The sequence below is a fragment of the Microcebus murinus genome, chromosome 14 (assembly GCF_040939455.1).
Source record: "Microcebus murinus isolate Inina chromosome 14, M.murinus_Inina_mat1.0, whole genome shotgun sequence".
Taxonomy (NCBI): domain Eukaryota; kingdom Metazoa; phylum Chordata; class Mammalia; order Primates; family Cheirogaleidae; genus Microcebus; species Microcebus murinus.
In genome coordinates this window covers 51,300,758-51,325,388 of record NC_134117.1, presented here as the reverse complement: position 1 = coordinate 51,325,388, position 24,631 = coordinate 51,300,758, and the positions used below count along the sequence as shown (strand labels likewise).

The window sequence follows — 24,631 nt, the reverse complement described above, 5'->3', positions numbered from 1 at the left end:
AAGCGATCCTCCTGCCTCAGCCTCCTGAGTAGCTGGGACTACAGGCATGCGCCACCATGCCCGGCTAATTTTTTCTCTATATATTAGTTGGCCAATTAATTTCTTTCTATTTATAGTAGAGACAGGGTCTTGCTCTTGCTCAGGCTGGTTTCAAACTCCTAACCTTGAGCAATCCGCCCACCTTGGCCTCCCAGAGTGCTAGCATTATAGGTGTGAGCCACCACATCTGGCCTAATACATTGTTAAATCATTCTCCATTTCTTTTTTTTGTTTTGTTTTGTTTTGAGACAGAGTCTCACTTTGTTGCCCAGGCTAGAGTTAGTGCCGTGGGATTCTCCATTTCTTTAAAGTAGGCATGTATGCTTTCAAGATTCTAGTCAAACTGCTCTCCAGAAACACAGTACCAATTTATTTTATTTAATTTTTTGAGACAGAGTCTCATTCTGTACGCTAGGTAGAGTTCAATGGCATCATTATAGCTCACTGCAACCTCAAACTCCTGGGCTGAAGGAATCCGACTGCCTCAGCCTCCCAAGTAGTTGGGACTAAAGGTGTGAGCCACAATGCCTGGCTAATTTTCCTATTTTTAGTAGAGAGGGAGTCTCATTCTTGCTCGGGCTGGTCTCCAACTCCTGAGCTCAAGAGATCCTCCTGCCTCAGCTTCCCAGAGTGCTAGGATTCTAGGCATGTAACACCACCACACCCGGCTCCAATTTTTCTCAGAAAGCCAAGACAGCCCTAATATAATTCAGGTTTCCCATATTTACTGATGTTGTTTGTTTACCTTTCCAAATTCAAATGACAAAAAATAGTATCCTATAATAATGTATGCTTTTCAGATTATTATAAGGGCTATTTAAAAATTATATCTTGGCCCGGCGAGGTGGCTCACCCCTGTAATCCTAGCACTCTGGGAGGCCAAGGAGGGCTGATTGCTCAAGGTCAGGAGTTCGAAACCAGCCTGAGCAAGAGTGAGACCCTGTCTCTACTATAAACAGAAAGAAATTAATTGGCCAACTAATATATATAGAAAAAATTAACCAGGCATGGTGGTGCATGCCTGTAGTCCAAGCTACTCGGGAGGCTGAGGCAGTAGGATTGCTTGAGCCCAGGAGATTGAGGTTGCTGTGAGCTAGGCTGATGCCACGGCACTCACTCTAGCCTTGGGAACAAAGTGAGACTCTGTCTGAGAAAAAAAAATTTTTTTTTCTTGAATATCTATATTTCTTCATATGTGAAGTTGTCCATTCAAGTTTTTTTCTTTAGTGTTACAGTTCTTTCAGTATTTGTCTAGCAGGGGCCAGGCATTGTGGCTCACACCTATAATCCTAGCACTCTGGGAGGCTGAGGCAGGTGGATCGTTTGAGCTCAGGAGTTTGAGACCAGCCTGAGCAAGAGCGAGACCCTATCTCTACAAAAAAAAAGAAAGAAATTAGCTGGACAACTAAAATATATATATATATATATATATATATATATATATATATATTAAAAATTAGCTGGGTGCATGCCTGTAGTCCTAGCTACTCGGGAGGCTGAGGCAGGAGGATTGCTTGAGCCCAGGAGTTTGAGGCTGCTGTGAGCTAGGCTGATGCCACAGCACTCTAGCCTGGGCAACAGAATCAGATTCTGTCTCAAAAAAAAAGAAGAATTTGTCTAGCAGGTTTTCTGGTCCTGACTGGAAGACACCCCACAAAAAAATAGTTTTTTTCTTTATTTTAAATTTTTTGGCACCTTTTCTCTTCTCCATGACATTACTAACATCACTGGTGGTATTTAAGTGCTCTTTATTTCCAAGGACTGTCATCATTATGGGATATCATCCATCTTAGTTAGAAATTTGAACATTTTAAAGAAGAACTATGAGTTTGTATATGCTATCACTAAACATTTTGTACTTTAATTTCTATTCTCTACCTTCTATCTATTGTTTAATCTAAACATTGAAGGCACATGGCAAAACTGAACGACAGGTTCTGTTCCATTTTAGAGCTACCCAAATTCACCCCCAGCTCTTAGAATAACACTAAACAAAGCCCAGGCATGGTGGCTCACGCCTATAATCCTAGCACTCTGGGAGGCCGAGGCGGGCGGATTGCTCGAGGTCAGCAGTTAGAAAGCAGCCTGAGAGAGACCCCGTCTCTATGAAAAATAGAAAGAAATTAATGGACCAACTAAAAATATATATACAAAAAAAAATATTAGCCGGGCATGGTGGCGCATGTCTATAGTCCCAGCTACTCAGGAGGCTGAGGCAGGAGGATCGCTTGAGCCCAGGAGTTTGAGGTTGCTGTGAGCTAGGCTGATGCCACGGCACTCACACTAGCCTGGGCAACAAAGTGAGACTCTGTCTCAAAAAAAAATAATAATAATAAAATTAAAATAAAACAAAACAAGATGACCTCACTTCATTATTTATTTATTTATTTATGTTGAGACTGGATCTTCCTGTGTTGCCCACGCTGGAGTGCAGTGGTGTATGATTATAGCTCATTGCAGCCTTGGACTCCTGGACTCAGATAATTCCTCCTGCCTCAGTCTCCCAAGTAGCTAGGACTGTAGGCTCAAGCAACCATGATGCCTGGCTAATTTTTAAAATTTTTAAATTTTTTGTAGAGATAAGATCTCCCTATGTTTCCCAGGCTGGTCTTCAACTCTTGGAGTTAAGTGATACTCCCATCTCGGTCTCCCAAAGTCCTGGGATTCCAGATATGAGCCACTTCATTTGGCTCACTTTTTAAACTTTATTCTTTCCCACAGTGTTATTACAGGCTTAATATTGTATAATATTTGCATACAGTATATAATACGTCCTAAAAATCTGTGTTCATTCAAGTTTGTTCACATTAATAGTGATTGTAATGGTGAAAAACTAAAAGCCAATTCATTCTCAGAGAATAGTGTTTTCTATAAATGTTACTGTAATCTAATACATGCTACTATTTTGGGGTTAGAGTGTTATTCAAAAATAAACAAGTATTATAGAGCCATACAATGTAACAATTAAAAAGAGTTGCTATTACTAGAATTACTATATGAAAAAATTGCTAAAACCAAATGTTTATTTATTTTTCTTTTCTTTTTTAGTCCAACTTGCCACTAACTTGAGAAAAGCCAAATGTTTAAGAAGATGTGGAGCTGCTGTTTTAGGATACTCTAAAAGTTAAAAAAAAAAAAAAGAAAGAAAGAAAACAAACAAACAAAAAAAAAGAAGATGTGGAGCAATTGAACTCTAATAATTGTAGGTGGCAATGTAAAATGGTACCTCAATTTTAGAAAATTGTTTGGCAGATTCTTTAAAAAATTAAATATCAGGCCGGGCGCGGTGGCTCACGCTTGTAATCCTAGCACTCTGGGAGGCCAAGGCGGGCGGATTGCTCAAGGTCAGGAGTTCAAAACCAGCCTGAGCGAGACCCCGTCTCTACTATAAAAATAGAAAGAAATCAATTGGCCAACTAATATATATATATAAAAAATTAGCCGGGCATGGTGGCTCGTGCCTGTAGTCCCAGCAACTCGGGAGGCTGAGGCAGTAGGATTGCTTGAGCCCAGGAGTTTGAGGTTGCTGTGAGCTAGGCTGACGCCACGGCACTCACACTAGCCTAGGCAAGAAAGCGAGACTCTGTCTCAAAAAAAAAAAAAAAAAAAATTAAATATCTACTCTGTGACTCAGCAATTCCACTTCTAGATACTTATCCAAGAGAAATGAAAATGTATGGTATACCAAAGGAAAAACAAAACAAAACCATATATAAGAATGTTCATAGCAGCTTTATTTGTAATAGCCCCAAACTGAAACAATCCAAATGTCCATCAACAAGAGAATGAATAAACAAAGTGTGATATATTCTTACAATGGAATACTTCTCAGTAATAAAAAGGATCAAATGATTGATACATGTAACATTAATGAATGTAAAATATATTGTGCTGAGTGCCAAGACAATTCAATGGGGAAAGAATAGTCTTTTCAACAAATTATATTGTGACAACTAGATATTCATAAGCAAAAGAAAGAAGTTGGACCCCTACCATCACACCATGTAAAAAATTAACTTAGAATGGATCTAAGATCTTAAAATAATAGATAAACTATAAACCTCCTAGGAAAAAACATAGATATAAATGGTTGTGACTTTGGATTAGGCCAGTTTTTAAAAATGACACCAAAAGCACAAGCAACCACACAAAAAGATGAACTGGACATAATCAAAATTTAAAACTTTAAAAGACACCACCAAGTAAGTGAAAGGATAACCTACAGAATGGGAGAAAATATTTGTCAATCAGATATGTAATAAGAGACTTGCATAAAGTACTATTACAATTGAATAATAAAGACACAACTAGCTCAATTTAAAATGAATAGAAGAGATAGGTGTGATGGCTCAACCAATAATCTTGGCTTGGGAGGTTGAAGGAAGAGGATGGCTGTAGGCTAGGAGTTCAAGGCCACAGTCAGCAATGATTGTGCCACTGCAGTCCAGCCTAGATGACAGAGACCTGGTCTCAAAAAAAAGAAAAGACAATTGTCCAAAGAAGACATACAAATGGGCCAATGGGCACATGAAAAGATGATAAATAACATTAGCCATTCAAGATAGCACTTTGCCCACCCACTAAGAGGGCTAAAGTTTTTATGATGGACATTAACAAGTGTCAGCCAGGATGTAGAGAAATTGGACTGCTCAGACATTGCAAGTGAGAATGTAAAATGATGCAGCTGCTTTGCAAAAGTCTGGCAGTTCCTCTAAAAGTTAAACATATGACCCAGCAATTCCACATCTCGTTAGGTACCCAAGAGAACTGAAAACATGTCCACACAAAAACTTGTATATAAATGACCATAACAGAATTTTTCATAGTAGCCAAAAAGTGGAAAAGAACAAAACAAGTGGCCATAAACAAGTGGTCAACAGAGAAATAAAATGAGCTATATACATGCAATGGAACATTATTCAGAAAAAAATGAAGTACTGATACATGCTACAACATGGTTGAACCTTGAAAATGTTAGGCCAAATGAAAAAAAGCTAGTCACAAATTATCATGTATTGTATGTATTGTATGTATTGTATGATTCCACTTATATGAAATGTCTGGAACAGGCAAATCCATACAGACAGAAAGTAGACTAGTGGTTGCCAATGGTTGGGGTAGACGGAGATTTTGGGGAGTGATAGCTAAGGAGAACATGGTTATTTTGCGGGGTAATGAAAACATTCTAAAATTGTTCATCATGATGGATGCGCATTTGTGAATGTACTAAAAGCCATCGAATTGTACATTTTTTTTTTGTTTTGTTTTTAAAAGGAAGATTTATTTGACAAGTTTCACTTAGCGCAATATACCTAAAAGGAAATCACAATACAATGAAAGATTTAAATCAAGGCCTCAGAATTTCGTACAAACACCAAGACCAACATCCTAAAGTATTGGTATTGCGTCTCAAATTTCCCCATTAACTTAAAAAAAAAGCTTCAACTTACGTGCCTTACAGGTTATTAAATGAAACTAGAATTAACAAACATGCCAAAATGTTTCACTTTAATTGTAGACACAGCTCCTATATTGAGTTTTACAAAAAAGCATGTCTTTCAACATGCATCCAAACAATGTTCAATATCATGTGGTATAATAGCAACATTTAACGTAATTCAACTGCTTTAACCTAAATACACTTACTGCTTAAGTACATCCTACAATATATAACTAACTTGAGAAAAGCTGGAACTTGTTTAACAGTTATACTTTACTCAACTTTGACGAATTGTACATTTTATTTTATTTTATTTTTTATTTTTTTGAGACAGAGTCTCACTCTATTGCCCAGGCTAGAGTGCCGTGGCATCAGCCTAGTTCACAGCAACCCCAAACTCCTGGGCTCAGGAGATCCTCCTGCCTCAGCCTCCCGAGTAGCTGGGACTACAGGCATGTGCCACCATGCCCGGCTAATTTTTCTGTATATTTTTAGTTGGCCAATTAATTTCTTTCTATTTTTAGTAGAAATGGGGTCTCCCTCTTGCTCAGGATGGTTTAACAATCAGCCCACCTCAGCTTCCAAGAATGCTAGGATTACAGGCATGAGCCACCGAGTCCCGCCAGATTGTACATTTTTTTTTTTTTTTGAGACAGAGTCTCACTTTGTTGCCCAGGCTAGTGTGAGTCCCGTGGCGTCAGCCTAGCTCACAGCAACCTCAAACTCCTAGGCTCAAGCAATCCTACTGCCTCAGCCTCCCGAGTAGCTGGGACTACAGGCATATGCCACCATGCCCAGCTAATTTTTTATATATATATCAGTTGGCCAATTAATTTCTTTCTATTTATAGTAGAGACGGGGTCTTGCTCTTGCTCAGGCTGGTTTTGAACTCCTGACCTCGAGCAATCCGCCCGCCTCGGCCTCCCAGAGAGCTAGGATTACAGGCGTGAGCCACCACGCCCGGCCAGATTGTACATTTTAAATGGATGAATTATATGGTACATAAATTATATCTCAGTAAAGCTTTTAAAATAAACATTTGTTTCTCACAGGTCTGCAAGCTGTGGAGAATGAAGCTAGGGTGTTTTCTGGGGACATTTTTTTTTAAGACACTGCAACCTCAAACTTTCAGGCTCAAGGGATCTTCCTGCCTCAGCCTGCCTAGTAGCTGGGACTACACGTGCAGTGCCACCAAGCCCAGCTAATTTTTCTATTTTTTGTAAAGACCAGGTCTGGCTTTTGCTAAGGCTGATCTTGAATTCCTAGCCTCAAGCGATCCTGATCCTCGATCATGTGCCTCAGCTTCCCAGAGTGCTATAATTATAGGTGTGAGCCACCAGCTTGGGGCCATGCTGTTTTTTAAAAAAGACGTTCAAATCAATCTATCTTTCTGTGTATTTATTTAGTCCTGAGTGAAAAAAGCCAGACATTAGGAAAAGAAGTATGGCCGGGAGTGGTGGCTCAGGCCTGTAATCCTAGCACTCTTGGAGGCCCAGCGGGAAGATCGCTCAAGGTCAGGAGTTTGAAACCAGCCTGAGCTAGAGTGAGACCCTGTCACTACTGAAAATAGAAAGAAATTAATTGGCCAACTAATATATTTAGAAAAAATTAGCCGGGCATGGTGGCACATGCCTGTAGTCCCAGCTACTCGGGAGGCTGAGGCAGTAGGATTGCTTGAGCCCAGGAGTTGAGGTTGCTATGAGCTAGCCTAACGCCACGGGACTCACACTAGCCTGGGCAACAAAGTGAGACTCTGTCTCAAAAAAAAAAAAAAAATTCTATATAATTCCAAAAAGTATAGAAAAGACAAAAGTAACCTTTGGTGATAGCGATCAGATTTGCAGTTGCTTGGAGTAGGAGGAGTAAAGGGAGTTTCCTTTAAAGAAATGAAGTCTTGCTATAGATTCATCAAAAGTGGTTGAATAATATACTTAGGAGCTGAATATTTCACAGTATATAAAATATACTTCAAATACAGCACAGCATGGTAAATATAGCTAATAATAGTGTATTATATATTTCAAAATCACTGAAAGTAAATTTCACATGTTCTCACCACAAAAAATAAGTATTTGAGGCAATGAATATTAATTAGCTAGATTTAATTATTCAATATCAAGAATCATAATATCATCTTGTACTCCATAAACATGTACCACTATTATTTGTCAATTTGCAATAGAAGTACAATTTAAAAATAATGCTGCCATTAAAAAAGAATAAGTTGATACATGTGTACGTATACTACATATGTAACTATAGATATACTTGTATGTATATAGATCATATCTTGAAGAAGCCCCACAAAACTATCAAGACTATATACTTCTGAGATATGAGACTAAGACTGAAAGAAGGGAGAGTGATGAGTATATAGGAAAACTTTTACTTTTGTTTATACATGTTTGTTGTAATTTCTTTCAAGAGTGTTGTGTTTTTATAATTTAAAACTATTTTTAAATGACTTAATTGGATTTCCTTTTAAATCATACTGATTAGTTTGCATTTTCCTCCTTAACTAAACTTTGACTCGTTGCCTTTGGATGATCAGTTGTATATAGGATTGTAGGATACCATCCTACAATAACAATAAAATTGCTATTATTATAAGCTATAAATTTTACTCAGAGGTAATTTTTGTAGGGTTTCTTGTATAGAGCCTGAAGGACATTTTTTGCTATTTGTTTCCGATCTAGTTCAAAAACAATTTTTTTCTTTTGTTACAGCTACTTGGTCCTAGATTGGAGGAGTGGGTTGTCACTGATTAATTGGTTCTCTTCTGCTTTACTTTATCTCCATTGAGTTCTGAGTTTGCCTTCTTTCTTTTGTATTAAGTTCCTGGTAAGATAAGGTCATGTGGAAGATAACAGCATGAAGGGGAAGATAAAGAAAGAATAAAGTCCCTCTCACATTCCCATGGAATTCCAAGCCTGGTTAGCCACATCCTCTAACACCAACCTTTTCTCAACCTCCCAGTTACTATCCCACATTTTACCATACAATAACCTGAGTCCACTTTTTTTCAACCAAAATTAACCATTTTATTACACTTTGCAATATGACATTAATCTAGTTTACCTGAGGGCATAAACCAGAATTCACGGGAGGACAACAATATAGCCATAGGCATTTTTTCATTATTACTTAAATGTTTTGTTCATTTACTCTTTAAAAATTAAGATGTGCCCCAAAGAAATTCAAAATGCCTTAAAGGAAACACAGTACAAGAGAGAATGTTTAGGTTACAATGGAGTCCATCATAATCTTTCATTCAGATAAGGATCCTTAACAGATGCTAAAAACCAATGAGAATAACAGAATGCTTACATAGTGATAAAGTGTCTTCTCAAAAGATGACTTAATTACAAAATGAAAAAGAGTAATTCAGTACTGGAGAAACCTGGCAGATACCACCTTTACCATTTGGTAGTTAACCAATGCGTTTTTTTTTTCTTTATTTTGTCCACTATTTGGGTGACATACCACTTATGTTAAGGTCATAATTATTGGACAAATTGACATTATGTGCCCCCACATATAATACAGTGAAAAGATCATAAACTCAATTCAATGGTATTCTTGTGAAAAATATATAACTTTAACTGAATCATGAGCAAATGTCAAATTAACTCAAATTGAGGTACATTCTACAAAAATAGCTGACCTGTACTCTTTGAACACATCAGATTGAGAAGACAAAAGAGACAAAGCAACTGAATGCAATGCCTGAGGAGACTGTCTTTTGAAGAACAGGACATTAGGACAGGCTGGGGAACTGTAATCCTAGCATTCTGGGAGGTCAAGCCAGGAGGATCCCTTGAGGTCAGGAGTTTGAGACCAGCCTGAGCAAGAGCAAGAACGCTTTTAGTATTTCTACTAAAAATAGAAAAATTAGCTGGGTGTGGTAGTGCCCACCTGTAGTCCCAGCTACTCAGGAGGCTGAGGTAGGAGGATCACTTGAGCCCAGTTTGTTGAGGTTGCAGTGAGCTATGAGGACCCCACTGCAATCTAGCTAGGGGGACAGAGCAAGACCCTGTCTCAGAAAAAAAAAAAAAAAAAAAAAGACATTAGGACTATGGTGAAATCTGAACCGGGTTCTGATTGGTAGATTAGATAATAAGAGCATTGTATACATGTTAATCTCCTTAGTTTGATCATTGTACTGTTAAGTTATGTAAGATGTCCTTATTTGTAAGATATACTCACTGTAGTATTTAGGGTGAAAGGAACACAATTTCTGAAATTTACTCTCAAAGAAAAAAAAATCTATATATGTGGAATGAGGGAGAGGAAAAGATAAAGCAAACTAGATAAAATGTTAACATTTGGGAAACCAAATGAAGGTATATGTGAATACTTTATGAAGGTATATGTGAATACTTTATACTATAATTACAGCTTTCTTTTTATTTAAAATTATGTAAACACTTTTTTTTTTATTTCGTGAAATGCACAAGAAAGAAGTGGGAAGGCAGTATGCGTTCTCATTTCAGAGTTGAGCAAATTACATTTCTTGGGCAATATATTTAACTGAGTTTTCTAACTGAAAAGTCAAAATACAAAAATATGTTGTTTAGATTGTCTTTTCTTTCTGACCGTGAACACTACATAAATTAACTTCAGAATTTTCCCCTTGAAATTACACTGAGCAGAAATTACCCTATTAAGCCTTATATTATAATGTTATCATTTGTTATAAAACATAGTGTCTTAGGAATATGGCCCAGTTAAGTGAGCATTGTGATCATCCTAACTTGTTTAGTAAAGTGATCAAATATCAGAGGCATTTAATAAGCCTTGCATGGCTGGATTAAATTTCTGATGAAATGTTATAACCTGCAATGCAACTATTTTACAGTCCAGGAAGTGAGGACATAAACTAGATTTCATGGGTGAAGTGACAAAATTAACATTTTGAAGTAGATTACACTTATCTTAATCAGGAAATTTCTCAGATTTCTCAAATTTCTCAAATTTTTGGATTTTTCTAAAGTCCACCAAAGCTCTTACTGCAAGCCAATAATGTTTTTGTGTATGCTTCCGAATTGTTCTATAAATACCACTACTTCATTTTTTCCATTTTTCTTCAATGAGCCAATTATTAGGGCATCCCTTTATCTTCCATTCCCTGATACACCTGGTGTGGATAGAGCAGATCACTTTAATCTCTGACGATACCTAACTACATTATTTTTTTTCCAAACTGCTAATCTCTTCTAATTAGGAATTTAAAATCCTGGAAGTGTTGGACAGTTTCTAACAAAAACCCCAACAGCTAAACATAGATTGGACAATCTACATGAAACCTGAAATTTACTGTCAGTTACCCAGGTAACCTGACCTTCAAATCAAAAGATTTTGTAAAAATGTTAACAAAAGACAAGTAGTCTATAAAATCATTAGTCAAGAAAGACATACACACACACACACACACACACACACACACACATATACACAAAATGGAGGGAAAATCAGATTCAAGGAAACCATGGAAACAATGACAGCCAAATGCAAGACTTGATCTAGGATTGGACGCTAGATCAGGAGGAAAAGGATAAAAAGGACTTGCTGGGGGAAGGAATTGAAAAGATTTTAAAATGCACAGGATATTACATGACATTAAATTGAATCAATATTAAACTTCTTCAGTGTAATAATAATATTGGGGTTATGTAGAAGATTATTCTTTTCGCCAGGCGAAGTGAGGTGGCTCATGCCTACAATCCTAGCACTTTGAGAAGCTGAGGGGGGACTCTGAGGTCAGCCTGGGCAACATAGGGAGGCTCTGTTTCTACAAAAAAAATATTTTAAAAATTAGCCCGGCGGGGAGGAAAAAATTAGCCCAGCATGAGGACACTGGCCTATAGCCCCAGCTACTTGGAGACTGAGGTGGGAGGATCTTGAGCCCAGGTGTTCAAGGCTGCAGTGAGCTATGATTACACCACTGCACTCCACCCTGGGTGACACTCTAGAGTGAGTCTCTCTCTCTTAAAAAAAACCCAAAAAAACAAAAAAAGAATATTCTTGTTCTTAAGAAAGACATGGTGAAGTATTTCCAGGTAAAATATCAAACAGTTCAAGAGGAAAATACTAATATTTCGTGTATTCTATGTATTATTCTTTCAACTTTTCTGTAGCTTTGGGATTTTTCTTTAAGTAAAATGTTAGAGAAAAAATTAAGCACATTAAAATAAATGTATATTAAACATATATCGCGATTTCCATCAAAATTCGTTACAAATATTATCAAGGCTGGCCTAATTTTGAGAAAGTGAGGCCTGGCAAGGTTGCTCAGGCCTGTAATCCTAGCACTCTGGGAGGCAAACGTAGGAAGATCAGTTGAGGTTAGGAGAGTTTGAGACCAGCCTGAGCAAGAGCAAAACCTGTCTCTACTAAAAATAGAAAAAATTAGACCACTTGAGCCCAGGAGTTTGAGGTTGCAATGAGCTACGATGATGCCACTACACTCTAGCTGGGGAGGAAGGGAGACTCTTTCTCAAGAACAACGACCACAAAAAAACCAAAAACAATTTTTGAGAAAGTAGTTTCTCCCATATATCCAGTTAGCTCACAGTTCAGAGCTAACTGACTAAAGTTAGACCATAATATGCATTAATTCAATGAGTCATTAAACTGACAAATTCATTGAGTTGTAGGCATAAGATATTCTGTTAGACACCATGGGGAACACAAAGGTGAATGCTGCTCTACCCTAAAAGGGCTTATAAACTAGTATAAAGAATGAGAAACACAGCTCAAAATCTAAGCACATTAATATTACTATAAAGGTTTTTACTTTACATTAATAATCATAAAGTAATAATGATTATGATAGCTACTATTTGATATACATCTGCTATGCACAGGATAAATTCAGCAAATTATAAATTGTATAATCTACCAAACAACTTGTAGAGTAGTTATTGTTTCCATTTTACAGATAATGAAAATAGGACGCACAGAATTCAATTAAATTTCCCTAGGTCACACAGCTAATAAATAGAAGAAGCAGGGCTTAAACTCAGGGCTGTGTGTCATTAAAGATCATATTCCCTGGCCAGAAAAAGAAAAGAAAAGAAAAGAAAGTCATATTCCTTCCTTTGGTGCTGCTGAAACCACAAAGAAGCATAATTAAAAATTTAAAAATGAGGACGGGCGCAGTGGCTCACACCAGTAATCCTAGCACTCTGGGAGGCAGAGGCGGGCAGATTGCTCGAGGTCAGGAGTTCGAAACCAGCCTGAGCAAGAGCGAGACCCCGTCTCTACTATAAATAGAAAGAAAATTAATTGGCCAACTAATATACATAGAAAAAATTAGCCAGGCATGATGGCGTATGCCTGTAGTCCCAGCTACTTGGGAGGCTGAGGCAGAAGGATCGCTTGAGTCCAGAAGTTTGAGGTTGCTGTGAGCTAGGCTGACGCCACGGCACTCACGCTAGCCTGTCAATAAAGCGAGACTCTGTATCAAAAAAATAAAATAAAATAAAACAAAAAATGAATAAATAAAAATTAAAAAATGGGCCGGGCGTGGTGGCTCACGCCTGTAATCCTAGCACTCTGGGAGGCCGAGGCGGGCGGATTGCTCAAGGTCAGGAGTTCAAAACCAGCCTGAGCAAGACCTCGTCTCTACTATAAATAAAAAAGAAATTAATTGGCCAACTAATATACATAGAAAAAATTAGCCGGGCATGGTGGTGCATGCCTGTAGTCCCAGCTACCCGGGAGGCTGAGGCAGGAGGATTGCTTGAGCCCAGGAGTTTGAGGTTGCTGTGAGCTAGGCTGACGCTACGGCACTCACTCTAGCCTGGCAACAAAGTGAGACTGTGTCTCAAAAAAAAAAAAAAAAAATTAAAAAATGGATAGAGTTTAATGCTGCTTGCACTAAAATATGTAATTTACATATTACATAAATGCTAACATGTAAATGTAAAAAATAAAAATAAAAAAAGAAAAGTAATCAAAAGCACTAAATACATGTCCTATAAAAATGTAAATGCTCAGTAGTTCTCAAGTGTATTTTTCTATTTTTAAAGGAAATTATGTCTAAATAACTTTAAAACCGGCCGGGAGTGGTGGCTCATGCCTGTAATCCTAGCACTCTGGGAGGCTGAGGCAGGCGGATTGCTCAAGGTCAGGAGTTCGAAACCAGCCTGAGCGAGACCCCGTCTCTACCAAAAATAGAAATAAATTAATTGACCAACTAAAAGTATATATACAAAAAATTAGCCGGGCATGGTGGCGTATGCCTGTAGTCCCAGCTACTCGGGAGGCTGAGGCAGTATGATCGCTGAGCCCCGGAGATTGAGGTTGCTGTGAGCTAGGCTGACGCCACGGCACTCACTCTAGCCTGGGCAACAAAGTGAGACTCTGTCTCAAAAAAAAAAATAATAATAATAATAACTTTAAAACCTATTTTATGTATTGGAATATACATTTATTAGGTGAATAATAAACAACAAGATATTAGGTAAAAATGTTTCTTCTTTCTAAAACAAAACAAAAATCTTCAGATATTTAAAATACATTTTTTGGTAGTTTACTGGAAACTTACTTAAGTGAAAAGAAAAAGACATCAAAGTATAGAACTTGTAAACATCACTGTTACTTGTATCCAGTTTCAAATGTGTTCATCCCTGTATAACTTTACCTTTGCAACTGAGTTCTATAATTTAAACTAACCATCAACTGTGAGATTATTTTTCATACTGATGATATTCTAGTTTTTATGATGAAATCCTTAATTCAGTAAAATATGCTTTATAAATAAGAGGGGAAAGAGAGAAATTTAGCATTTAAAGGTTTAAAATCGGCCAGGCGCGGTGGCTCACGCCTGTAATCCTAGCTCTCTGGGAGGCCGAGGCAGGAGGATTGCTCGAGGTCAGGAGTTAGAAACCAGCCTGAGCAAGAGCCAGACCCCGTCTCTACTATAAATAGAAAGAAATTAATTGGCCAACTAATATATATAGAAAAAACTAGCCGGGCATGGTGGCGCATGCCTGTAGTCCCAGCTACTTGGGAGGCTGAGGCAGGAGGATTGCTTGAGCCCAGGAGTTTGAGGTTGCTGTGAGCTAGGCTGATGCCACAGCACTCACGCTAGCCTGGGCAACAAAGTGAGACTCTGTCTCAAAAAAAAAAGAAAAAAAAGAAAAAGAAAGGTTTAAAATCTTATTAAAGATATTCCTTATTATAAATTAATAAAAACAGAAGTGATGTGTTTTTTTATTTATTTTTATTTTATGCCCTGTTTTCTTTTTTACCACAACTTCTACGGAAATAGAAGTGATGTTTTTAAAAGGAAAAAAAGGCTCTTATATTTCTTAAACAAGGCATTTAAGTGATTACACAGTAGCACAATGCAACCTCGCTCACTCGTAGCTCACTGCAACCTAGAACTCCTGGGCTCAAGCGATCCTCCTTGCCTCAGCCTCCTGAGTAGCTGGGACTACAGGAGCCAGTCACCATGTCCGTTAAGTGTTTTATTTTTTGTAGAGACAGTCTTCTATTTTTTTTTAAGACTAGTTTTGAACTCTTGGTCTTAAGCAATCATCCTGCCTTGGCCTCCAAAAGTGCTGGGATTACAGACATGAACCACTGCACTCAGCCCATTTTAAGAGACAGGGTTTTACTACCTCTTGTCCAGGCTGCAGTGCAGTGGCTATTCACAGGCAAAATCACCTTAAATTCCTGGACTCAAGCGATCCTCTTGCCTTAGCCTCCCAAGTAGCAGGGACTATAGGAGTGTGCCACCACACCTGGCTAAATACATATCATTTGAAAAGTTCACTTAATATTTTTAATAACATTATACCTTTAGATATAATGATAATCACTATTAAGAGATTTCTATATCCCAAGATATTCTAAACATTTTATATATTTTAAATAATTCATTTAACTCCACAACAGTTCTATGATCTTGTGTAGGTGTATGTGTGTGTGTATTATATTTAAAAATAAATGGGCTGGGCGGGCGTGGTGGCTCACGCCTGTAATCCTAGCACTCTGGGAGGCCAAGGCAGGAGGATTGCTCGAGGTCAGGAGTTTGAAACCAGCCTGAGCAAGAGCCAGACCCCGTCTCTACTATAAACAGAAAGAAATTAATTGGCCAACTAATAAATATAGAAAAAATTAGCCGAGCATGGTGGCGCATGCCTGTGGTCCTAGCTACTCGGGAGGCTGAAGCAGAAGGATTGCTTGAGCCCAGGAGTTTGAGGTTGCTGTGAGCTAGGCTGACGCCACGGCACTCACTCTAGCCTAGGCAACAAAGTGAGACTCTGTCTCAAAAAAAAAAAAATAAATAAAAATAAATGTACATAAAGTATATATATATACACACATATATTTATACACATATATACACATATACTATATATACACAAATGCACATATATGTGTGTATATGTATTTAAAGTAACTACACTCAAGCCAGATATGGTGGCTCACGCCTATAATTCTAGCTACTGGGCACAGTGAGGTGGGAGGATCACTTGCGGCCAGGAGTTCAAAACGAGCCTGGGAAGCAATCCAAGACCCCACTTCACAAAGAAAATAAAATAACTAAACTCTTAAAGTAAATTTACCATTTAACATCTGGCTTCCTAGAATTTTTTTTTTATTTTGGAGACAGAGTCTCACTCTGTTGCCTGGGATAGAGTGCCGTGGAGTCAGCCTAGCTCACAGCTACTTCAAACTCCTGGGCTCAAGGAATCCTCCTGCCCTCAGCCTCCTGAGTAGCTGGCGCATGCCACCATGCCTGGCTAATTTTTTCTAGTTTTAGTAGAGACGAAGGTCTCACTCTTGCTCAGGCTGGTCTCGAACTCCTGACCTCAAATGATCTTCCCACCTCAGCCTCCCATACTGCTTGATTACAGGTGTGCATGAGCCACTGCACCCGGCCTTGGTTTCCTAGAATTATAAAAGCAGCCTATGCTTTCATTAAATTCTTGTATTATCACTAGTTTAAACATTGATGATAAAAGTTGTAGGCCGGGCGCGGTGGCTCACGCCTGTAATCCTAGCACTCTGGGAGGCCGAGGCGGGCGGATTGCTCGAGTTCAGAAGTTCGAAACCAGCCTGAGCAAGAGCGAGACCCCGTCTCTACTATAAATAGAAAGAAATTAATTGGCCAACTAATATACATAGAAAAAATTAGCCGGGCATGGTGGCACATGCCTGTAGTCCCAGCTACTCGGGAGGCTGAGGCAGGAGGATCGCTTGAGCCCAGGAGTTTGAGGTTGCTGTGAGCTAGCCTGACGCCACGGCACTCACTCTAGTCTGGACAACAAAGCGAGACTCTGTCTCAAAAAAAAAAAAAAAAAAAAAAAAAGTTGTAGCATCTCTTCCTTTACAAACTTTACAGGTATACTGGGAATAATACTAAGAGGAGGAAAAAACCCCAAAATTTTACACGTGCAGATAAGGACTAGAAGAATTACTATTTAAAACTATGAAGCATCAGAACAGGTTAAAATAAAGGACATTGTTACCTACATTCTCTTGCTTATGCCATTGTGGTGAGTACCTCTTACCATCAAATCTTTTTTTTTTTTTTTTTTTTTTGAGACAGAGTCTCACTTTGTTGCCCAGGCTAGAGTGAGTGCCGTGGCGTCAGCCTTGCTCACAGCAACCTCAAACTCCTGGGCTCAAGCAATCCTCTTGCCTCAGCCTCCCGAGTAGCTGGGACTACAGGCATGTGCCACCATGCCCGGCTAGTTTTTTCTATATATATTAGTTAGCCAATTAATTTCTTTCTATTTATAGTAGAGACGGGGTCTTGCTCTTGCTCAGGCTGGTCTAGAACTCCTGACCTCGAGCAATCCGCCCGCCTCGGCCTCCCAGAGTGCTAGGATTACAGGCGTGAGCCACCGCGCCCAGCCACCATCAAATCTTTGAAAAGGCAAAAATAAATGACATATTTTGGGGACTGACATTCCATTATTAAAATAATCATAACTTGAAAATTAATTAAGATCAGTATTAGCAAAATTTTAACAAAAATTAAAATTTTGTTACAGTTATTACTTGACTCCTTTTACGTAACTCTTGAATATATCCTAGTTGGTATATTAAGATATATACAGTGAGGAAGGTAGACCTCAGAAGCAGTATGAATACAGCACTATCAAAACACAATCAGCTGGGTGCAGGGGCACACGCACCATCAGTCCCAGTTACTTGGGCAGCTGAGGCAGGAGGATTGCTTCAGCCCAGGAGTTTGAGGTTGCAGTGAGCTATGATGAGGCCACTGCATTCTAGCCAGGGCAACAGAGGGAGAACTCTGTCTCCAACAAACAAACAAACATACAAAATGAAAAAACAAGAAAAAGCCACACAAACACAGTACCAGATGAGCATAAGTATTCAAGATGCAAAGCATATGTTCTTTTGGGGACTAGGAAAAATTCAACAGACATTTTTTGTAGACTGAATGAAATTTTCCTCAAGCCCATCCAACCCCATTTGGCTTTTATTCACTCTGATTCTCAGTCTGGGATCATTCCTAGAAATCAGAGTGGACATGAGTCTTGAGTCACTGCAAATATACATGCCCCAGTGACAAGCGGACGCCTGTGTGGGAGCTGGCTCGGTGAGAGCTCAGCCCTGGAGTTGGGCTGATAATCTTTGGGCAGAAAACTATATTACAGTTTCCGGGTATGCAAACCAGAAGCCCCATGTGTGTCTTTGATTGTGTGAATAAACACTGATGGAAAAACACACGTCTTTATCACTTTTTGCCAATTTGTGACAAAATGAGTAAAATAAAGATCATATGTTGTCATAAAACTAAATTATTAAGTTTATATGACCCTTCTGCGTTCTGAAATTATCTTCTTTTTTTTTTTAATTTTTATTTTAGCGTATTATGGGGGTAAAAGTGTTAAGGTTACTTATATTGCCCATGCCCCCCCCCCCCGAGATTATCTTCTTCCAATTTTTTTTTCTTTAAGTTGGTATCCCTTTGTGCATACTCTCACCACTCACTCTGAATTTTTTCCTCACTGTCCCATTATATCCACAAGTCTGGGATTAGTTGCCTGGGACTATGAAGAACTCTTATCAAAATGGTATGTTTTTCCCCCCTGAACTATGATCAAGCTTAGTATTTGATCTAGCACTTAAATTTGCAACATGATGCTACAAGTAATGGAAAGTTGCATTATAACCAAAGTTAAGAAACTTTAAAGAAATCATTTACCAGTGGTTATTTTTACTAACTGAAACAAAGTTGTAGATTAAGTGTGCAGAAAAAAAAATCTTTATTATTATTATTATTATTTTTTGAGACAGAGTCTCCCTTTGTTGCCCAGACTAGAGTGAGTGCCGTGGCATCAGCCTAGCTCACAGCAACCTCAAACTCCTGGGCTCAAGCGATCCTTCTGCCTCAGCCTCCCGAGTAGCTGGGACTACAGGCATGCACCACCATGCCCGGATAATTTATATATATATATATATTTTTTTTTAAATATATATATTTATTTTAGTTGGCCAATTAATTTCTTTCTATTTATAGTAGAGACGGGGTGTCGCTCTTGCTCAGGCTGAGCAACTCCTGCCCTTGAGTGATCCGCCAGCCTCAGCATCCCAGAGAGCTAGGATTACAGGCATGAGCCACCACGCCTGGCCTGTCTATCATTTTTTATCTGCCTTTTCTCAGCAGTACTTCATCTCCTTGAGGTCAGGAATCACACTGGTCTTATATATCATTGTAGTTCAGCATTTAGTATGGGCTCGAAAAATATTTATTATGTTAATAATAATGTTATTCAGAAAGAAATACTTATTGAGCATTTAATATGTGCTAGGCAATGGTACTAAGTGTTAATATTTTGAGTGTCACTATGTCATGCAAATGAAGACCATGACCAAATGTGATTCGCTTATGATTTAAAATGTTTCAAAAAGACATAGAAGTACAGGTATATGCAAGTGTCCTGTCCCTCTCTCCTACTGAGACACGGCCTCACACCCTCCTCATCAGGCCCCCACCACTCGTTCTTCTCCTTTATCAGCATCATCAAGAAAGGAAGGAAACAGTAAAGAGCAGGGTACCCAGTACAGAAGCGAGCAGGAACATCACTTAGTTTTCATTTTTTCTTTTCTAAATCAGCCTCTGTATAGACAGTTTCCTGGTTTAATAACCACTGACATTTCTTTGTATTTGTTCACCCAGTTTTTCTAAATACTACTTTGGTGATATTTTAGAATCAAATAGCTAGAAAATGTTCCTTAACTAGCCAAGAATGAGTATCTAATTACAGAATGTATAAATGTGTCCCTTCTCAAGGATGCTCACACTTTATTTAAGATGATTTTAGATTTACAGTTGAGTTGCAAAATCAGTAGAGTTCTCTGATACTCTTCACCTAGTCTTGCCTAATGTTACATAATCAGCTCTGGCTGATCAGCTTTGACTTTACCATTTTGCTCTTCCAGGTCCATACTCCACCTTATATACCCTCTAACATGCCCCTGGAGGCTGACCAGAATGTATTTTATCAGAGGGCTCCCTCTCTCTCTTGTTTCCCATTGGGATCAACCAATGAAAGAAGAGATGCCAGAGGGTAGGGTATGTATCACACCCCACATACCCTCATGACAACTTGTAGAAGCATCCCTTTACCAAAGGCCACAGAAAAAGCACCTGCTCCCACTATTCAGCTACAGCTATACTACCTGGGTTGCTTCTCATCGCCCTACACCTTCAGGCCTAGTAGTGGTAACAGCTCTCTGCCTTCATTAGTCATAGGATCCTTCGCTGTCCCTAGTTCTTTCCTTAACCCTGCCCATCTTCTTTAAAATAATCCCTTCATTAAATTTTACTCAACCCCCCAATTGACTGTGTGCTATCTCATTTTCTCCAGGGACAGCGACTAATAATCTACCCAAATTGATACTAATTTAAGGCCAGGCATGATAGTTCAAGCCTGTAATCCTAGCACTTTGGGAGGCCAAGGCAGGGGGATTGCTTGAGTTCAGGAGTTCAAGACCAGCCTGAGCAAGAACAAGACCCCGTCTCAACTAAAAATAGAAAAATTAGGCAGGTGTTGGGAATTACAGCAGTGCACCAGTAGTCACAGCTGCTCAGGAGGCTGAGGCAAGAGGATCCCTTGAGCCTAAGAGTTGGAGGTTGCAGTGAACTATGATGATACCACTGTACCCTATCCAGGGTGACAGAGCAGGACTCTGTCTCAAAAACAATAACAACAACAAAACTCTTAAAATTGACTTCCTCTAAGGGAATACATCTTCCTACTCACCTCCTTCCACACACAAAGTAGAGATTATGTACATAAATGTTTCTCCCAAGAGGAATTCCAAACCACATTTAAGCCCAAGTTCATGAATCAAATACTGAAACTAGTCCACATTTCTACCTTAATCAAGAGTCAAAGAAACTCTGTTTCCAATGATGGCATTGAAACATAAGATGACATATACAGCTGTCGTCTATACATGAAAAAATTCTAGTGATCATCAGTGGGGCTTAAATGGGAAACTGATGCTAGGCTACTTGCCACCCACCTGGCCCACAAACATCTGATATCCATTCTGGCCTGTAGAGTGCTTTGGACAGAAACTGTCACTTCAGCTAGAGGAAGACTCTCTACTCGGGGATGTGAGAATATTATTTATGGTCTTAAATTTTGAAGCACAATAGAATTCATGTAGGTAGCAATCTATTAATAGATAATATACTTTTTTAAAAAAAAATAGATAATATACTTTTTAAAGAGGAGAGGTGTGAGACATACCAGGCCATTTCAGCCCCACAGCTGGGTTCAGTAGTTAGGAGGTACAGTGTAGAATGGAAGGAGACTCAAATTCTACACCCGCTTTCTTTTCTTTTCTTTTTTTTTTTAGTCCTAGGTTCTCCTTGAATACACCCGCTTTCTTTAATCAGGCTCTTCATCTATCCGACTACATTCTAAGAGATGATGAAGATGAAAAGTCAGTCATGATACCTGTAACATCCACCCTAACAAAGAGCAGGTGACCCAGGAGATTTGAAGATCTAAGAGGACAGAGTCAAAGGAAGCAGACTAGATCTCTGGTGTGATGCCACATGCAAAGACAGAGGATTATGATAGGAGACCAAATGGTAACCTGTACATTCCCAGCATGGATCATCTGGGTAGCATACAGCTGGAGTGCTGAAGTCCTCACACATAAAACCTAAAGTTGAAAGTTGTATTCTTCACCCACTCTCCCTCCCAAAACACAGGTATCATTTTCTTAACATCTCCATCAGGGTTATATAATATTCTACACCCGCTAGTTGAATTTCACACACATGAAGCTAAAATCTGAAAGTATTTAGCATTTCTACTGAAGGAAGCTTTCTTTGAAAAAGAAAATAAAATTATGTCTAAAAAAATTTCTTTAAAACATCTTAAAATGCCAAACCAGAAAAAGGGAATTTTTTTTCCTTTTAGAACATTTCCCTACTCTTGTACAATAATCATTAACCATAGAAGAAAGTGAGCAACAATTCAGTTCTGCTTGCTGTGGCAGATGAAATTTGGCCACCCAAAGACACTTTAAAAAAAAAAAAATGTCAGAGTTCACTGCCATGATTCCAAAAAGCAACACATGGTATATTTACTTCTGAAATTTATTTCAGGTGACAGGACACCCACAGACTAACAAGATAAACATAGAATTAAATAGCATTCCCAAAGTCCAATTCTACTTCCTAGAAAAGGCCAGAGAAGATTTAGCTACCAATCCTGGTCTGTATTAGTTTCTCCAAGTAGTCTATCACTTCCTCCTGCCCCTCCTCACCAAATCTGAGAGCCATTTATAACAGTAAGACTGAAGCTATTTCTTGCTTGAATTTAAGACAAAATGCCTGACATGGACATACCCAATACAGAAAGTGTAGAAGGAGATTAGGAACTATAAGTGGTGCTTTTAATGATACACTTTTGTAGTTGTTGGAGGAGAAGGTTAAAATAGGATGGATGGATCAATATGAAGAAGAAAAACAGAAGAGGGTTTTTACCTTAAAATTTATCTTAAAAATAACCACTACTCTATTTGTCTGGGCCCACTGAGAATTTGTGCCAAGCAATTTCATTCATTTCACAGTGCCTAGCACATTGCTGTCTGTGCAGTAAATATTAAATAAATACTTGTTGGTTGACGAAAATGTACATGGAAATGCTGTGTATACACAGGAAACAGAAACTGAAGGTGGTCAGACAGATTTGAAAGCAATGCAAGGTTTAGTTCTCCGTGTCAATATTTTCAAGTTACACAACTGGGGGAAAAAAGTAAGATACAAATTCTGCCACATGTATAGTTCAACATGTTCCTCTTTGAGTGTTAAAACTTTATTTGCAAAAGAAAAACTCTGATGAGGTTAAAATATTTTAAATTAAATGTAACACAATATAATTTTAAAGACCAGTCATTTTATTGCTTAATATTTTATCCTGAATTTAAAAGGTAACTTGCAAATATTGCTTACATTTATAGTAGCAATATACCACTGGAAATTTTAAACACATAAGCACCTATGTGCTACAGTAAAGCTAGCTTTGAACTTTTAGTGGTGCCATATGCTTTTAAATTAACCCTTCTAAATACTGTACAAATCTCATAACACAGATTGCTAGCTTATAACGGAATTAGGTTACTACTAAATACTCACAGGCACACTATAGAAAATAAGGAAAACATGCATATTCCTACAGCTCCATGAATGCCAAAATTAATGATGATATAATGGAAATCTGAGATCAAACAATTATAATTTGGCTGTGAAATCTCAACGATTTACACATTTTAAGTTGAACTAAAATGTCTAAGGACTTTTTTTTTTTGGAGGAAAAATCACACATTTTAAAAGAGTACTTAATGGAGAGTCTATTAAAATCACAATGGATCATAGCTGTCAACTTCAAATAGTGCCTTTATCCTAAAGAGCTTAAGTTTACACACTGGTGCAACAACATCACAGATGCAGATGCTACAAGGAGAGCTATAAAGAAAAACAAATTTTATTCACAACACTTTGCATATAAACTTTTCCTTCTGCAGACTTGTGTGGAGTTAAAAATAAAGGATGCTAATATGCACATTATGCAGCACATCAAAAAAGAGAGAAAACACTTTAGTTGAGTGAGAATTCATTTATCTACTGAAAATCTGGGAGAATGCACATCCACTGTACTGCAAATTTACCCCCAAGTGACAGAAAAATACTATATGAAATGGAAAAATAATTACATATTATTTAATCAACAGCTGATTACCTTTAAAACTTTGGGCTTCTTTTCCCTCTGGGGCCTCTTGTTTTCCTTTATAACCTAAAAAAAAAAAAAAAATCAAATTGCAAAATGAGCCTCTGTTTAAGAAATAAAATTAGCTCCCAGCCCCAAAAAATTTTTGGCTATTTCTCTGTAAAACTATTTATACCATTTAAAATCATCAACATGTTTGCTAGGCAGAACCTAAAGAGTTTATGTAAAATGTATACTTTAAAAGTCACTGAAAAAAAATCTTGCATAAAGATGAAGTAGGGAAATACCCTTTTTTCCCCTTAAAGTCTGTCTTAATTAGCCTCTGCATTCTTCACAGCGAAGCCCACGAGGTAGCCATCTTGCTTGCTTCTGCAGAGGAAGCCTCTACAGTGGAGCAGTTCTGCAAACTGCTTTTTGGTATTATTATCATGGTGTTTAAAGGCAGCCCTGGCCTGCCAGCACTGTAGACGTGCTGGGCATGCCTTTTGCAAAAACAGCCCCACAAAGAGTGCAGCCAATGGCAATGCAGAGCTTAGCAACTCCAAAGTGATCTTCTCAGCCTAGCCCTTCCTAGACAAAGGATCTCCTGTGCGGCTGGGCTCTCACCACAGGACACAGGCAGCCACAAGCTGCGACATGGAGTTCGCTGCAGAGGATCTGGTCGCGCTGAAATCACAGGAGGCTTCAGCAAAAACAATGCACACAAATCCCCCAGGTTGCCACCATCGGATCGATGGCAGAGTCTCCCTGATTAGTAACCTCTTGGTGGCTCTGAGGGCAGGTCTGCACAGGGTGGGGGTGCGCTGCTCTGCCTCCAATGTACAGGAGATATAACCGAGCCTAGGGGGGTATTTGGGCTTGCTGAAACTCTGGAAGGTATTGTGCATTTTTACTTTATAAGGCAAGG

General features: G+C 38.5%; 1 protein-coding gene and 1 pseudogene across 5 annotated transcripts in view; one reads left to right on the top strand and one right to left on the bottom strand.

Annotated features, from left to right (window-relative positions):
• Positions 1–24,631, bottom strand: part of TET1 (tet methylcytosine dioxygenase 1) — a 134,270-nt gene that overhangs the window by 73,873 nt on the left and 35,766 nt on the right. For 4 of the 5 annotated variants that reach the window (XM_012762670.3, XM_012762673.3, XM_012762675.3 and 1 more), the window contains one exon: positions 23,737–23,790. In XM_012762670.3, the coding sequence (XP_012618124.2) occupies positions 23,737–23,790 (54 nt within the window). Of the gene's footprint in view, positions 1–23,736; positions 23,791–24,011; positions 24,300–24,631 lie in introns of those variants that run through there. The other variant, XM_076010046.1, reaches the window with a different exon arrangement.
• On the top strand, positions 1,264–1,320 carry LOC142875798 (uncharacterized; annotated as a pseudogene).